A 16713-nucleotide genomic window follows, 5' to 3' on the forward strand; every position below is an offset into this window, starting at 1 on the left:
TTCAGGTCAGCAGCAGGTCATGGTCCCTGGGCAAACCCTTTGCAGTGCAGCCTCGGTTTAAGCAGGATGCATGAGCTGTAGATCTTGAACATACCCATCTACTGAAGAACATAGTTAAAAAAAGGACTGACCAGACAAAACAAAGGGACAGTGCACAAGTTACCCAAATCCTATTGTCTGCACATTCCAGTTTTGGCTTTTATTTAACATTGACTGTACAATACTCTGGTACCACAGTTTACTTACAAGTCTCAAAATGGATAGTTTTAGTGTCTAGAGAGGGATTTTAAGACTACTTTGTATTTTAAACGCTGCAGTGAGACAAGGTTGGACATTCGATCACGGTTAAGCACTTACCCCCTTCCATTTTTAAACCATATGTGATGTTCCCAAGTGAAGCTCAGCAGTGCATGTGGAGCAACACCTTCCAGCCTGACACCACAGCGAAGCCCGCACACCGCTCGGTAACACCCACCACTGCAAACCTCCCCTTCAGACAAGGGTCACCCCATGGAGGACACGCTCAAAGGCTTGATGAAAAAGCCCACGCCTTAAAAGAAACCCTCACACAGGGCTGTTAAAAATACAACAGTAGTGCAAGATCCCTAGAGAGTACACGCGTCATTCCGACTGTCCAGTCCAGCCTCTGACCAGTCAAAAGGTTCAAGGTACAAAAGCGTAAGATGCGCGAGAACCAGCCGGTGCCTCCGCGCGAGGCGGGCGGTGAAGCCCAGCGATGCGAAACGCTTAGAAGAGGAACAGCAGGTCAGCTCGCTGCTGCCTGCACGGAGCAGGGGTAATAAAATGGCCGAGGTGAACCGCGGTGCGGAGATGAGAGACAGAATCCACTAGTGTTAACGTCTGCGCTGGGATTAGAGCTCCCCCGGCACAACACCCGCTGTCCGCACACGGAGTTACGGTGACATCAGTGACCGGCAGCGACACCGAGCTCCGCGCTGACGGGGCAGCGTGGTCACACCTGGGTCATACTGTACAAACGGGTATTTTCTCACATACTGTCCTAATGCCAGTAATCTTTTTCTTCATTAAAATCATATACACAGGATGTATGTAACTGTTAGCTCAGTTCCTTCAAATTTTATACATATTTACGTTCTGTTAACAGATGCAAAGGATAAAAGTGGCAAAAAAAAGTGACGTAAAGCTATGAGCACAAGCATGAATGGATTGTTTCCCTGTGCAAGTCGTACGCTCCTGCCAGCCCACCCCGACCCCACCACACACACCACAGGGAATTCTTTCAACAAAAGCACCTTGTTACCGAGCCCCTTGCTACCATCCCAAGTCATTTCACAGCAAAATCCTTTACTATGGACAGCTCTAAACAGTAAGAGGTGGGGAAGAAAGGCCAAAGAACCATAAAATTAAACCGTACAAGACAAAGCCCTGCAAAAGTGTAAAATCATGAGTCCAGCATCAGTGCTCAGTTTCAATTATCCGTGACACTATCACAAGGACAATCAAGGAAAAAAAAAAAACTTCTAGATTTACCATGCAGGAGAGGTTTTATTACTCTACTTGCCTTTGATAACCTGATTACATCTAAAGTTGTTTAGCAGTTTAGTACTGTGTTAAACTTGTCTCAGAGTTGTAATTAAACCCAGTAAGATGTACAGAAGACAGGGAAGCAGTCGAAAGCACCGCCTCCAACAGACAGAGGTGAAAGGTCAGAAATGGAGCCACGGAACGGAGGTCACTAGCAGCCACAGCCTTCTCTCTGGGGCTGGGGTTCGCTGGTTAGTCGCCCCCCCTGCGGAGCTGAGGGTTTGTGCTGTACACCCGATTCGGCAGCGTTCAGATCCAGGCTTCCGTCTTGGATGTTCTGGTAGATTTTCTTGGCAGCCTCCAGGAACGCATCCTCCACGTTCTCTCCACTAGGAAGAGAGCAGCAGGCATTACTCAGGCTACACTCCGGCACAACGTGGGTTAGGGAGGCAGCTGGCCAGGCACCCTCGCAAGGATGCGATAGGTCACCAGGGGTAAGCAGTTGCCACCCTGTCCTTTCGCATGCAAGAGGAGCCTACAGTACTTAAACGCAGACACAGTGTGATAACCCATCCCTGGGACAGCCTTCGACAGGACAACTCACTCCCTCACCGTTAAATCTATTACGTCTAGTGAGGAATAAAAAACCACGTGCCAAAACACTGAGCAGCAAAGATAAGCGCAGGCACCGAGCCACAGTTCTGACAGAGGAGTCACTATGAATCAAAACCCTTTGTTAAAAAGTTCCATGAGGACAGGCGCCAGTTGGAACCACCTGGACTGGTGTCACTGGAGGTGTGACCACCACGTGCACGGTGTGGCGAGTCCCTCGGTGACCAGAGACGGGCTGTGTGCTGCAGAACTCACAGCTGGAAACACCCGAGGGAAGGAACGTCTGACTGGGAACCACGCTTACCCACACGTACACATTCTACACCTAAGTGATGTCTTAAAACTGAATCAGTTCACTCAAACTGAACAAGTCTTTGCCTGCAATTAGCGAGAGGTCTAATTTCCAAGTCACCTGCAAGTCCAAGCTGACATGACTGAAGCCACTACACATTCCTTACCCTCTAAGAGAACTCAAAAAAAACATATTTTTTTTTTTACTTGTAAAACCCTATGGCTGTACTTAGTCACAACCACTATACCCCCCTCACACAGATCACATCTGAATCATTGCTTGAGACAAGAGTAACTTACGTTTTTGCACTTGCTTCAAGGAACAATAAACCTGTTCAGAAACAGAGGTTTAACAGTCAGTGCACAAAGACACAGTCACAGCAAGACCTTCAGATGACACGCGAGACACTATTTTCGTTCTAAACAGTATTTGTCACTACATTAAGGCACCAGCACACCAGCTGATTTCTAGAACTCAGCAAGTCAGAGTTAAGCCAGACTATCTGAGGCACAGCAGAAGTTTGTACATGTAATTACGTTACTTTGGAAGCGTAAGCTCGCAGCTATCAATGCTGAGGATTCACTTCAACATCACTATCTGGTAGGAAACATAACAGCTCAAGAGTAAGAACACACCATTTTCTTCAGCAAATTGTTTGGCTTCTTCATACGTAACATCCCTCTGTGCTTCCAGATCTGCTTTATTTCCTATGAGGATTATCACCTAGTTCAGAAGAGAGAAAGTTAGTCTGGGAAAAAGCTCATTAGCTTTTTCACTACCACCCTCTTTATTTAAAAGATGAAAAAACAAGAGGAAACACACAGGAAAGTTTAACTGCAAACCCCACACATCTTCAGGAAAGCATGGCTCTAGTGGTGCCCTCTCCATAAAGTCAGGAATGACATTTCCAGCTGTCACTCTCAAATGCTTTCAGCTGTTCTCAGGAGGTCCTGAAAAGCAGCAGTCCTACACTTTATTCATGAAAAGTTCTACTCAGAACCACTTCTTGTACTTCTTTAATCATCTGCTAATCCAGCAATAATATTTTAAGTTTTCTTTCATTGAAGCAGAGTCTTCCCACAAGCTTGGTGCCAAAGTATTTTAGGGGCATTCAGAAAAAGACTGAAGGACAATAGTTTTGTGGTACGGTCAAAGAGACACAGACGAACCTTCCTGCCCACCCCTCCAGAAGACCCGGTCAGCCTTTGCTGGAGATCAAATTTATTTTCCCATCTCGGATGAGACAGCATTCACTCCATTACTACCACAGAGCAAGAAGCAGTAACAAAAGCTAAGGTTTGTTCAGCGTTAATCACAATTTTGTTTCCAACTGCTGAAAATAAGCCCCTGCAAGCTGAGCAGCACAACAAGGCGTTTAGAAGAAACCACTCCACTGCTTTCCTGCACACGAGCCTACGCTTTTCCTCCAGTCGCAGTTAGGAAAGAGTCACTGGTATATCACTGGTTTGCTGCAAAACAGGGACACCAGGATAACTCAGAGCTAAGGAACTGAGAAAACACAGGCAGCTTATTTAAGAGAACACTGCTCCCCCTGCAGATGCTTTGGCCTGAGCCTTCCACCTCTTCGTTAGAGACAAGCAATCTTGCTTTCAAGTTAAATAAGGTCCAACTTACAGTATTTGGATTGGTGAGGTTCCTTGCATCTGTCAGCCAGCTGCTTAAGTGATTATACGTACTTCTTCTGCAAAGAATCAAGCGAGGACAGTTTTAGCTACAGTATTTTTTAAAACACGTAAGTGCCAACAGCACAGTCAGCATCCATTAAACACACCAACATCTGTCGTCCCTACTCTCCTCCCCAGCCTCTGGACAGACAAAGCAGCAGCATCTTCTCTGGACTCAGACCAAGGTTTCACCAAGTCAACTTTAAACCCACAGAGCAACTCTGCCAGCTCAGGTGGACACAGACCAACCCACACTTCTCAGATGTGGCAGTTTTACTGTCTTCACAGGACACCACTTGTATTGTTTTGTGTAGGACACGTGAAGGGACTTCTGTCAAACACTCTTACAGAACACTTGCAGCAGAAGAGAACTTTGGTAGGAGCATGTAAGATGGTGCATGTTTTACTCAAGGTTTAAGCAAACAGGAGACACACCAACCAGATACAGAAAAAGAGAGGTGCTTAAAGAGTATCAAGAACCAACCCAGAGGAAGACAGGAGACATGTGAAAGCAAAGCATTTCATGTTGCACATTTCATTAATTATTCTTTCAGCAGCACTTTTAATTTTCACTGATAAAAGGAAGGCAGGATAGCTTCCATGCAGTCTTGTTTTGCTGGTGGACCAGCCTGTGAAGAGGCTCAGAGGTGAGACTTCTCCAGTGCTCTCTTCTGAACAGAGTCTGTTAAGCACATTTACACAGCCCACTGCAACAGAGGTGACACTGTCCTGTGCCTGTGCTCAGAGTATTCCTGCCATGTGAGCAGTAGTACCCATTGCCTCCCAGGAAGAGAAAAATTCATATACTGAAGAGTAGGTGGATTTTAAGGGCAAGAAAGAACTTCAAACACAGGCAGTCGAGGCCTGAAACGGTAAGATCCTCAGGTCTGTCAGCAGTGAAGTTTTCCAAGAAAACCAACTCACAATTTCCTATGTTTCATTTTCAGCTCTTTAAAAGCATTTATCTAAAGAAGCGCGGTAAGCTTCACACAACAGGACAGAAATCCACCCAGACAGACAGAGTCCTTCAAATGTAAGTCATGGGGGCAGAGAAGACAGCACATACAAGGCTGTGGTGTCCAACAGCTGGTCGGGCACATGCAGAGCCATGGTACAAGATCCAGGCCACAGCACCTTACCTGGTGATGTCGTAGACCATGAGAGCTCCTGCCGCTCCTCTGTAGTAGCTTCGTGTGACAGCCCTGAATCTCTCTTGTCCTGCTGTATCCCAAATCTGTAGTTTAATTTTTTGGCCACTAACTTCAATTATTCTTGTGCCAAATTCAACACCAATTGTGTGGGGACAGTCTGCCATAACTGTCATGAAAAATAAGAGCAAAGGTCAGATCTTTCTAGTACAAGGTCTCCTCACTACAAAGATTTTACCAATTTTTCACTATTTTTTCAACAATTTTGCACTATTACCAATTTTCCATTACCTTTACTAGATTTTCAGTCTCGAAGAAAGCATTTTTACAGCTACAGTGCCCAAAGTGTGTCACAAAACTGGAAACAAAATTAAGTATTTCCTGAACCACTGTTAGTTTTAAATCAGTTATAAAGTTCCTTGCCTTCTCTGGTGCATGTATACTGACACTGCTTGGCCATACATATCAGAAGGTGTCAAGTCAGCTGATTCTCAGTTTATCCTTGCAGAAACAGTTAACTATTTTAACGCAGTAGGAAAAGGTAACTTTTAGGGAATTACTGAGATAGAGTTAAAAGTCTGTAAAACAGCTTCAAAAGCAAATATCCAACTTGTTTCAGACAGGGTAACAGCATGACTGTCCACAGGAAAAAGCTGATTTCCTACGCAGCTACCAACACAGCAAATGAAATCCAAAAAGGCATCTTTCTAGTTAGCAAAAACTCATCCTAATAAGCTCAGCTTTAAGAACAATTGAGAAGATACAGAAAGGATTAGCAGCTACTCAAGCTATCTATGATTAGTTACAGTCTTGTAGTATAGTTTGCTCAGTTGAGCTGCTCTGGCTTCATGCTGACAAACTCAGAACAAGACACAGCCCCATCGAGAACGTGACCATATGCAAATTGGCTGATAGTGGATTTTAATTAAAAGCAACAGTGTAAACAAAAACTGATTTCTACTAAAAAACAGAAATATTTTAAATTATCTCCTACTCATCTATTACCACATCTCGAGTAGCACACAGTTAACTTTGTACTAATAGATCCCAGGGACTTATCCATGGAGTGGGAGCTCCCACCATTGCAAACTCCAACACGACACACATTGTTAAAAATTGCAGCTAATTCTAATTTAGTCATGACAACATGCATGAAAACACGTTCCAGCTGAGCCGGACTGCAGTCAGCCTTAAACACCATCACACAGGGCAGCCCAAGGTCATGAGTCACAGTCACTACTGAGAACAACAGTGCTACTTGAGTGTGCAAGCCAAGAGTCAACGAAAAATGAATCTTTTTTTCTTTTTGAAGTCCTTAAAAGCACTAAAAAACTCCAGCTGCTTGTGTTCAAGCTGCACTAATATTGAAAACATGCAAATTTCAGACAAGAAATTTCACTTTGTTCCAAATCAAAATTCCCCAGTAAAAGCAGATAGAGTCTTCCCACTCATCACAGGGAGGACTGCCTGAAGCAGCAGTTTTGCCATTACCACACCAACATTTTGTTTCTAGACCTGCAGGAGTCACAACAAAAACCTGACCAAGCACAATACGAACCCATACACATTAAGACACACATCGAGCTCATGCACAACAGAAGCAAAAAGGCAGGAAAGAGGGCCGAAGCACACCAGTCAGAATAAATATTGTGAATTGAAATACTCACACTTCTTTTCTGTAAATTGATGAAGCAAACAGGACTTTCCTACACCCATGTCCCCTGTTACAGAAAGAACAGTTAAGGCTGACACCACATCATTGTTGCAACAAGCACATTTTCTTCATCCCACACAACAAATGGTATGGAGACAGGCAGCCACACTGTTCTCAGGCCCTGTAGGCAATGTTCTACACCCAGCTACAGCCCTTGAGTTTATCAACCTTGGCACTAAAGTTTGGGTAACAGGTACAAGGATGCAAGCAAGGGTGGAGCAGAAACCTCAAAAGATAAGTTAAACTGTAGTACTGATTTTAAAACTGTATTCCACAAGGTTATGAGAAGCAGACCTGTAAGAAACCGAAATGCAAGACACACCTTTTGAGTGTTTGCCCTGCTCCTGTCTTACTTGCAATCACTGGTAAGGACATCCAAACCACTGACGATCAACCAGAGCACACCAGAAATTGCTTCACTTCCACAATGTCAACAGTGAGAAAGAGCAAGATCTTTTAAGAACCACCTTTTGCACAGGCTGAGGCTGTCACAGCAGTCTGACTGCCATTGCAATAAGATTACACATCACTTGCACCGACACAAGATCATTAACAATTAAACAGTTAACAGCAAGACCAGTTCTGCCAGGACAGTAATAAATGCAATCGAGTCCCTGACTCTCCATGGCCAAGGAAGCGGCAGTGAAAAGCAACGTTTAAACACAAAAATAGAGACTGGCAGAGGGTTATAAGCCTGTCTCAAGCAATGGATTCCAATTAGTACTTGTGTCTTCAATTATAGATTCTAAAACCTTTGAGACTAACGATGCAGAGGCAGGCAAAGTGCTAGAGCAAACCTGAATCAACACGTCCCAGTTGTGGTGATTCCCAATGAAGCTTTTCCCACTTCCAACGGATTTAGCAATTTTTTCTAAATATAAACTTGATTTAGGGAGAAAGGGACCACAGGCACATGTTTTCAGAAATGCCTTTTTGGTTTAGTGTTATGCAGAGGGCTAAGCATTATGGCTGTAAGAGTGAAGATGTTCAGGAATATCCAAGCATGCCAAGAACAGTTATTTTTAACAGTAACTCCACAATAAAGTGAAGTCAATACAGGCACTGACAGCCCCACTCCCACTTGCCATACGTTACACAGCTGTAATTCTGTGGCACACTAAGGCCTTTGCCTTTATATTGCCAGCTGCTAAAGCTCTAGAGCAAGCGTGCTGATCCGTGAGGGACAGAGGTTGGACAAGAACCACTATACAGCAAGGAGCACACAACAGAAGAGCAGCACAGCCACAGGGTTTGTGGGTAGCACACACACATTGACATAAAGTGTCCAGTGATACTTACCAATAATGATGTACTTAAAGATGTAGGAATAGTTGTAAGGTGCAGTTGCCATTGTGGCACTAAAACAAAAAACAGAACACATCAGAACTGCTGCTTGTTCACCAAACAACTCATTTCATCCAATTTAGCTCATACAAGCAAACAAAAACCCCTTCCCCCTCCTCTCCCCCAAACCACCCTTTCCTTCACAGTTTGGCTTTCCCCACAGTCACCGTTAGTGCCAGAGACATTCAGCAAAACTCCCACAGCATTTGCTCTGAACCCTGTCAGTAAGGCCTCATGCTCTGCGTAGTATTGATACTCATTCCATTTTATCCAGACAGACTTAAAGCTTTCTGCTGAAAAGCTCCGGTAGCTTCTCGCTTTGTACAGTCACCAAGTGGACCAGCACTCGCTAGCCAAACAGCTGATACATCAACTGAAAATAATATCTGACTCCACAAGAAAAATCTGAAGAGGTTTAACAAAACCAGCAATTTGGAACTATTACCTCACACTTTTGAGACTTGCAACAGGAACAAAGGAAACAGTGCAGCTTGCACCAAACAGCAAAGGATTACTTAAAAGAAAGCTGTAGCAGCCTTAAGTGGGGTCTGGGCTGCCACATGTCCATGTCAGAAACGTGGCACAAGCCACAAATCAGATGTTCAGGAAGTTAGTTAACATCCCTGCGGCTTCATCAGCACAGCAGCCTTACAGCAAGGCTTCGCAGTTTCTCTTTTTTAAGTGACAGTCAAAAATAGATTGGGGTAAGTACTTGTAAGTACTTCCAATATTCCAGAGTTGTCCTATGCTTTCCCAGATGTCGGAGGAATTTGAGTTGGCTTCGGCTGTGTAAACCTGCAAAGGGTAATACCTGGCTTACCAACCGAGACATCAGTTAACCAGGATCACGAGTCTGTACAGGCCAGATACTGACAGTTAACACAAAGGATGCAAAGTGCCTGCTTTTGTCCCAGGCTTTAACTTAAACTAGACACAGTGTGATCAGTCAAGCAAGTGGAAAATTCCTACTAGGAATTCACCATTTCCTGTCCCACTCCTGCATGGCAGATAGCCAGCCATTAGAAAAACATGGGACTTTATAAAAAGAACACTGCTTTAGCCTAGAAAGATTTTCATACAGTCATGTGTCATCCACATGACAAATAAAACCCGTGCTGTAAAGAAATAAAAATGCAGGAAAGCTTACAAGCCTGTAGCTTTTCCAAAAGCAAAGTGTTGTTTCCTGAAGCACGATTAACCCACATCAGCGGACTGCAGTCACAAGAAAGAAGGTGACTGACACCAAGTCTCGTTCCCAGCATGCAGCCAGCAGCACCACTTCACACAGCAGAGGTTGAAAGCAAACGCTTTTATCTAGACCTTGGAGGGGAACAACTCCAACGGGCATTCCCGAAGGGTTCAGTGTGTGCCAGCCGCTGATCTGCACCTTGCCTTGCCTCCAGGCCTGGCTCACAAGATGGAAACTCTCAAGTCCTGTCCTAAGCAGTGCACAAGCATCCACGCTAAGTCCTACACATGCACTCTGTTCTATTAAATCAATTTTAATCCAAGATAGTAGGCAAAAAACAACTTTGGACAGTAATTCTTGTACGTGTTGGCAAGACAGAATTCCACAAAGTGCTGCACAGGTTCCAGGAAAAGCCACTTCAAACAAGACAATTTTAGAGGAAACTCCTCTGCCACAGCAGAGGGAAATCTCATGCAGCCATCCCACACCACCTATGTCTTCCTCAGTCTCCAGCAAATAACCGCTCCGCGGACAGACCACTTCGTATCGCTCTACTGGGTAAGACTTCACATTCATGACTGGAAATGCACTGCTCTCTACCAACCAAGCCAGCAACTCTACTGCCTTATTTCCTGGAAGTGGAAGATTCCCGAGTTACAGTGTCAGCTTCACTATGCACGCTGCTTATTTTCAACACCAGCAAATAAAGACAAATAACAGCTCCATGTAGAGTTCAAAATTAATGTGTCACTGTGGAAACATCCAATACTTCAAATTTTCGGAATACATCTTCACACGTCATGTTTTCCTCTTCTCCAGCACGTCCCAGCAGCACTAACATTCAAACTGAGCATCTTCTGACCCAATGCACTTGTTCTTGCAGGATACTCCACTCACTTTCCAAGTACAGCTAGGAGGACTGTTCATGGCTCAGCTCAGTTCCAAGGCAGACGAGGTTAAACTGGAGGATTACAAAGTATATAAGTGGAAGTAGAGAAAAAAAAGCTTGAAAAGGCCAATTTATACATGTAAGTACTTCAGGAGGACAGCATGAACTGTACTATTTTCCACAGAAAACGTGTGGGTGCTACAGCTATCATAAAGAACAACAGAGACACTAGTTTGAAAGATCTACGGTGCCTTCTGAGGGTGGTAGTATCTGGTAACTTACACCATTTTCAAAAAGAATTCAGCATCGTGAACTCCAAGATAGGGAACCGCTTGTGTGGCTACGAAATCTGTCCTGCAGAAAGCCAGATGACCCGCTCTTCCTTCACACCACCAGTTGCCTACGGAATGCTAAGTACTCTGAAATACTCCAAGTAATTCCATGTTTCTCAGCACGACTTTACAATCCTGCTGTATATGACAAGCGAGAGGAATACGTCCGACTATCCAAGCTTGTAAGCAGTACCACTGGATGGTAAAGACGACTGACTTTTTTTAAAGAATGGACAAACTGGAAGCTCTGTGCAGGCTATATCACAAACTGAATGTGAAGTGAGTGTCTTAACTAGAATTTTTACTGCTAAATATACGTCTCTGTTTATTTGACAGATTGTTTTTGCTTGCTAAGATATATCAATTTTCATTGTATTCTATGTAAAGAAGTTGAATTATGATATGTCAATATAAAAGAAACTGGCACTGCTTTGCAACAATATCCATCAAAATCAGCTGCCACTTCAAAGTGAGATAGAGAACCAAATTCTGCGCTTGGCAACAAAGTCTGTTAACAAATGGGTGGGAAAGGAGGACTAACTTCAAGCCACATCTCATTGCTAAAACTTCACCCACATCCTTACAGTGACATCAGGCCCCTAAGGAGGTGAGAGATACTGCTAGAGAAGTCACTGTGCCCGACAGACACATGTACTGGAAGCTGGCAGAAACACAGATACTAAGTTTAAACACAATCTTGTTAAACAGAAAAAAAAAAGCAACACTTTGGTATTGCATTTATTCCAAGGGTCGTGTTACAGAAAAGATGCTGAAATATTCCAAATTATTGCTAAAGGTCAGGAATCTTTTCTGGAGAACAGATGACTTCTTTGAAAAAAAAAAAAGCAACAAACACCACTTTCGAACACTCAAATTCCAGTAAGGATAAGCAGGAATCCAAACTGTACTCAGATCGTGGGATAAAACTGATACTCCAGAAGGAATCTGTGCTGAAGGGGAAAAATAAACGCAACAAACTAAACATAGAAGCCACAGTGAGAATTCAGCCCTAGAGAACTCACAGCATTCACTACAGATGGAAGAAGGAAGTCTAGACAGGATAAGTGCACAACAGGACTCACTAGACACAAAAATGTTAGCCACATGGCAATGCAAGGGGTTAATACACATTGATGGCATCAGCCATCCATAGAAACTGGAGTTCCACCTCAGCCTCACAGCCCTCTGCTCTAGACAGGTGAATCCCAATAATCCCAGTACAGGGACCCGGGGTTTTCCTCTTGGGAGAGCAGGAACCACAGGACTGAGAACATTGCATGTGAGTGTATACAACTCACCTTCAGCCACTGCTGGCATTACACAACACGACACCAAAGTCAACCAACCATGTGTTTTACTTTCTGTTAACAGTAAATTAGTCTCGTGTGGAAGCTTGGTCTACCTGTCATCTTTCTTCTGGGAAAGTCTGACAACTCTGAACAAGTTTCGCCTCCCCTTTCAGAGGTAACACTTCCCCACAGTTCAGAGCATTATTTCAGGATGGCAGCTAGCCAGAGGATCATGCTTCATCATACACACATTTCTGCTAGTTTCAAAGTCTGGACAATTAATTGCTGCATTACAGTCAGGACTAGAAGTTTTACAGTGAACACTGTCACCATAACCCATTTTCCTTATAGCAACTTCTCCTTTAGAGGCTTCTTTTTATTTACGAAAAGTTAAAGATGACCTTAATGAGATCCTAGTGTCACTGACATCTCCTCCTCTAAACAACAAGAACTACACAGGTGTTCTGACATCTCACTGAAGCCTGATTTCAGATATCAGCACACATCTGCACAAAGGGAGATAAGGCTGTTTCAGGTGCACTGCCATAACATTCTTTATCAGAACAACATTACTGCAAATACCACATCCATGCCAGTTTTCGTAAGGCCAAGGCAGCTCCTTCCAGCTCAAGGACATACTCGATTTCAACTCTTCACTGGTATCATTTGCATAGAGAAATTTCATACCTTTGTGCTCAGCAGGAGGCAGGTCTGGTATCAGAAGAGAGCAGAACCTGAATGCACAGGTTTAATTAGACACTGCAAGTCGTTAATACCATCAGCTGACTAATGCACATGGAGGTGATACCTCTGAAGACAACAATCTGCTTCAAAACCAGGGCTGTCACTTACAGGTTCCCCTTAAAAACACACCACTCTGCACCCAGAGGGGCACTGTTTAGTTAGACTGAAGCAAGAGGCACTTTGTCCTTCATCTGGCCATCCAAACGTTCCTCCAGTCATTCCTTCAGGGTAAGCAACAGAAAGGATCTCATAGTTGAAGCCCAGTTCCCTTCTATCAAAGGTAACACCATTATATCATTCCTTCCATAAACTGAAACAACTTTCAAAGAGCTGTTAGTCTTTTCATCTGGAAGAGAGTATTAGTTGTGTACAAGGAGAACTGTACGCAACCAGTAACTATTATTTATAGCAGCTTCCAAATCTCTACATAAAATGAACAGGTAGTTATCCTCTTTCCTAGGGCACAATCTTCCTTCTCTTCCCCACCTATTTACTTAGATGTTAATTAACAGCAAACACTGACAAGATCAACAAGGTGGGAAGAACTGGGGAGAGGTTTCAATTCATAATTGCACTGCTACCCCGATGAAGACTTTTATCAGGCACACAAACACCACAGTCTAACCGGTACCTTACTTTAGAAGGCTGCTAGAAATACAGACCACAGCTGTGGTCTTCTGTGAAAAATCATACCATCCTGGAAGGCAATAACAGTTTTGCTATCAATTGGCACACCCAAGAAGTGAATTCTGTAAATCTGTTGTCCATAGCAAGCTATGAGGTCTACTACAATTAAATTTCATTGCAGTTCTAGGACTTACACACACCGAGGACATTGAGGTCTTCCCAAACACACAAACATCTCAGTCCTCTCAATGGAGATGGCCCCACAGTCCCCACGGTCTGTTTATTCATTTATTTTTGCAGGCTTGTCTTTATAAAGCCCTCTTCTGAAACTGATCCCTGAGGAGTCCCATTAGCAGCCTGCTAGCAGCCCAATACTTTCTCTCTCACACCTGAGAACATTACTTGTTGCTGGCCAGTTCCTCAATCAGTCTTCAGCTCTTCTAGAGTCATCCTCTCTAGCTTTCCCCATCTGGATTTCATAAAAGCGCCTGATTAGCACAAGACAGTAAGTGTGGCTGAGCTGATCTTTGATCAGACGGCAGCCCAGCAAGCTGCTGATGATCTGCTGTTGAAGATCACTTGGCATTTCCTTATTATTTCCACGTCCAGTTATTCTTTCTCCAAAAGCACAGGAGGCCTGCACACTACCAGGCTCAGACTAACAAGCTTCAGCTGTGCAGAGCCCTGCTTCAAGCTGTTCTCATTTGCCACGTTCTTTAATCATGTGAAACACTAACTCAGCCTGAGGCCTGGTAAGTATTTCTAAAGGCTTCACAGGCCTTCCCTTCTCTTCCTACACAAGAGCTTTGACTTTATTTTTAAATCAAGGCTATGTATCATACTATCCTTTCTGATTGTGCTCAACAGCTATCCAGCCATGCACACATTGCGCTGGTTATCCTTTTAATGGAGCAGGATGTGAAACCATCAAGTTCCCCCATTTTGTTTCCTAAACTTCCTGCATTTATGTGCACACACCTCATTTCTGACTAGCCACACCCCAGCACCATCGCTGAATTAGGTATTGCATACCTGTCCTCACCAGTCAGAGCACTTTCTCGGTGTCCATTCTTTCACCATAGTTCTTTATCCATTGGTGTATCCTCATTCATCCTATTTTCCTCTTGCTATAAAAAGAGTCTAACCTGTAGCAAGTTTCTGTATTCCTAACAGGAGAATCAAGCTCCAGAGATATCAGACAAGTTTAGGGACAGTAGATACAGGAATCACAAGAGTTTTGTTGTCAGTCTAACAAATCAGAACAACATGTAACTGTCTGGAGCCATCACCTTGGAAAACAGAAGAAGTCACAAATACATTTTAGAACAAAATTAAGTAACATCTGTCTCCCAAAATGAGAACCGACCATAGGCTGGTTCCATTAGATGCACAGGAGTAAGCAAGTAATTTTAAGAGATCTATTTACATTTCAAATCCTAGTACCTCCAGTATAACAGGTTTTCAAACTGCTGTCCTTCACAATAACTTTTTTTTTTTTCATAAAATGGAAAATAGGAGCTTCTTCCTTCCACTCAGATTTATGGCATTTTTAAATCCCTACAAGGAGCTAACACATCCCTTTTTAATCCATATTAAACTATGTGATATTTAGTTATTAAGTCCCCCAGGGTTGGGCTTGTCTTCCCATTCCTGAGTAATGCCCAAACAGGACTGGCCTTCAATCCAAACCAGAACAGAAATCAATCCTAAAAACAAGGCATTCCATATGATAACACCTGGCTACTAGAAGAGTCAGACTTCTCTCCTAAGGTTTGAAATGATTTAGGATACAGACAACATGAGTAAATCTTATTCACAAAGGAGTACCTTCACCTTTGTGAAAAAATATGTCGTACAACAACATGGAATCACTATTTCAGAGGCTTAGAATGGAAAGTCCACATCAAACAGGCTCCAGAGCAACAGCATCATTGCCAGAGAGAGACCTCAGTGCGGACAGACATCTTTTCCTGGCTTTAATGCAAGAATAATTCAATATAATCTTAATTCAAGACAAAGCTACCCACAGATCTTACAGAAACTTTAAGAGTGCACTGCAAACAGGCAGCAGACAACGAAGTGAAAGAACAGAACTTCGTTCCTCTGCCCAGCCCAGGTAAGCACTGACAAAGGCAAACAGAGCACAAGTTCAGAATACTTTTGTCACCTTCTCGGGTAGGAAGGGGGATTCCCCTCAGCCCTCATGAAGTTATTTTTCTGTTGAAGTTCATGACAGCACAGGTCAACGTAAGAATCAAAATGAAAATTTAACACCGCACACCAGCCACGTCCATAGTGTAACACCTACAGGTAGTACACACCTCACGTACAAGTGCAACAACAATTAGCACGGAGCACGTACACACACCCCGCGTGTGCGGGAGCACTTGGTGGCGTTCCACAGGGAGCGCCGTGCAGGGGAGCAACGGGGGGCGGCGGCGACGAGCGGCAGCAGCGGCCTAGCGCCTGCCCGGCCGGCATCACGCCCCTCGGCCCCGGGCGGATCGCAGCCCTCCCCTCTCCGCCCGCCGCCGGGAGCGGGGGCGACCAGGCCCGCCGCGGCCGGGCCCGCACCGCCCTCAGCGACGGGCAGCGGCACCCTGACGGGGAGCGCGGCCGCCAGCAGGCCCCAGCCCCGGGCGGCAGCAGCAGGAAGTGCCGCCGCCCGAGCCGGGGGGCGGCCGGGGGTGCACCCCTCACGCCGGCGAGAGCGCGGCGCGGCCGCCCGAGCGGAGCCCGCCGCCGGCCGGACACCGGCGCGGGGCCTGGCGCTCTAGGCCCGGCCGGGCCCCTCCCCGGCCGCTCCGTACCTGGGCTCGGGGAGCGGGTGGCTGTGCAGCGTGGCTCTGTCCGCGGCAGCCCGGTCCCGCTACGGGCGCTGGGGCGTTCGGCTTCAGGCTGGGCGACGGCCGGGCGGGCTCTGCGCCTCTCCGCGGGGCTCACTCAGGCTCGGCTCCGCCGCGCCCCCATCACCCCCCGCAGCCAAGATGGCGGCGCCCCTCGCACGGGGTTTCCCCTCCCACTCTCGACGGGCGCCGCGGCAGCACAAAGGTGGGCGCGAGAGGCCGCGCCGCAACCAATGGCGGCGGCCGCGCGCCGGAGCCGCCCCGCCCTCCCGCCGCGCGTGAGGGGCGGGGCCGCGCCGGGCGTGAGGGGCGGGGCGCGAGGCGGCCGCGCGCCCGCAGCGCCCGGTGTCTGGCGCGCGCCGAGGGGCGGGCGGGAAAGCGGCGGGCGGGGCGGGGCGGGGCGGGGCCGGGGCGCGCGCCCCCGCGCGGCTCCTCCGGGCGGCCCCCGCGGTGCGGGGCGGTTCCCGGCTGAGGCCGGGGCCGGCGGCACGTGTCT

General features: G+C 45.8%; 1 protein-coding gene across 2 annotated transcripts; it reads right to left on the bottom strand.

Moving 5' to 3' along the window:
* Positions 1-1083: 1083 nt before the first annotated feature.
* On the bottom strand, positions 1084-16268 carry RAB14 (RAB14, member RAS oncogene family). 2 transcript variants are annotated; one of them, XM_086625391.1, is made up of 8 exons: positions 16182-16268; positions 8257-8315; positions 6911-6964; positions 5235-5412; positions 4046-4112; positions 3046-3133; positions 2710-2740; positions 1084-1895 (listed from the first exon to the last, which is right to left on the bottom strand). In XM_086625391.1, exons 2-8 carry the CDS (start codon positions 8306-8308, stop codon positions 1718-1720), a joined length of 648 nt encoding a protein of 215 aa, XP_086481517.1. In that variant the 5' UTR covers positions 8309-8315; positions 16182-16268; the 3' UTR covers positions 1084-1717. The 2 variants fall into 2 exon arrangements, with proteins under 2 accessions (XP_086481517.1, XP_086481516.1); XM_086625390.1 differs by lacking the exons at positions 6911-6964; positions 16182-16268.
* Between the last annotated feature and the right edge of the window lie 445 nt (positions 16269-16713).

The sequence above is a fragment of the Tauraco erythrolophus genome, chromosome 22 (genome assembly GCF_009769465.1).
Source record: "Tauraco erythrolophus isolate bTauEry1 chromosome 22, bTauEry1.pri, whole genome shotgun sequence".
Classification (NCBI taxonomy): Eukaryota; Metazoa; Chordata; class Aves; order Musophagiformes; family Musophagidae; genus Tauraco; species Tauraco erythrolophus.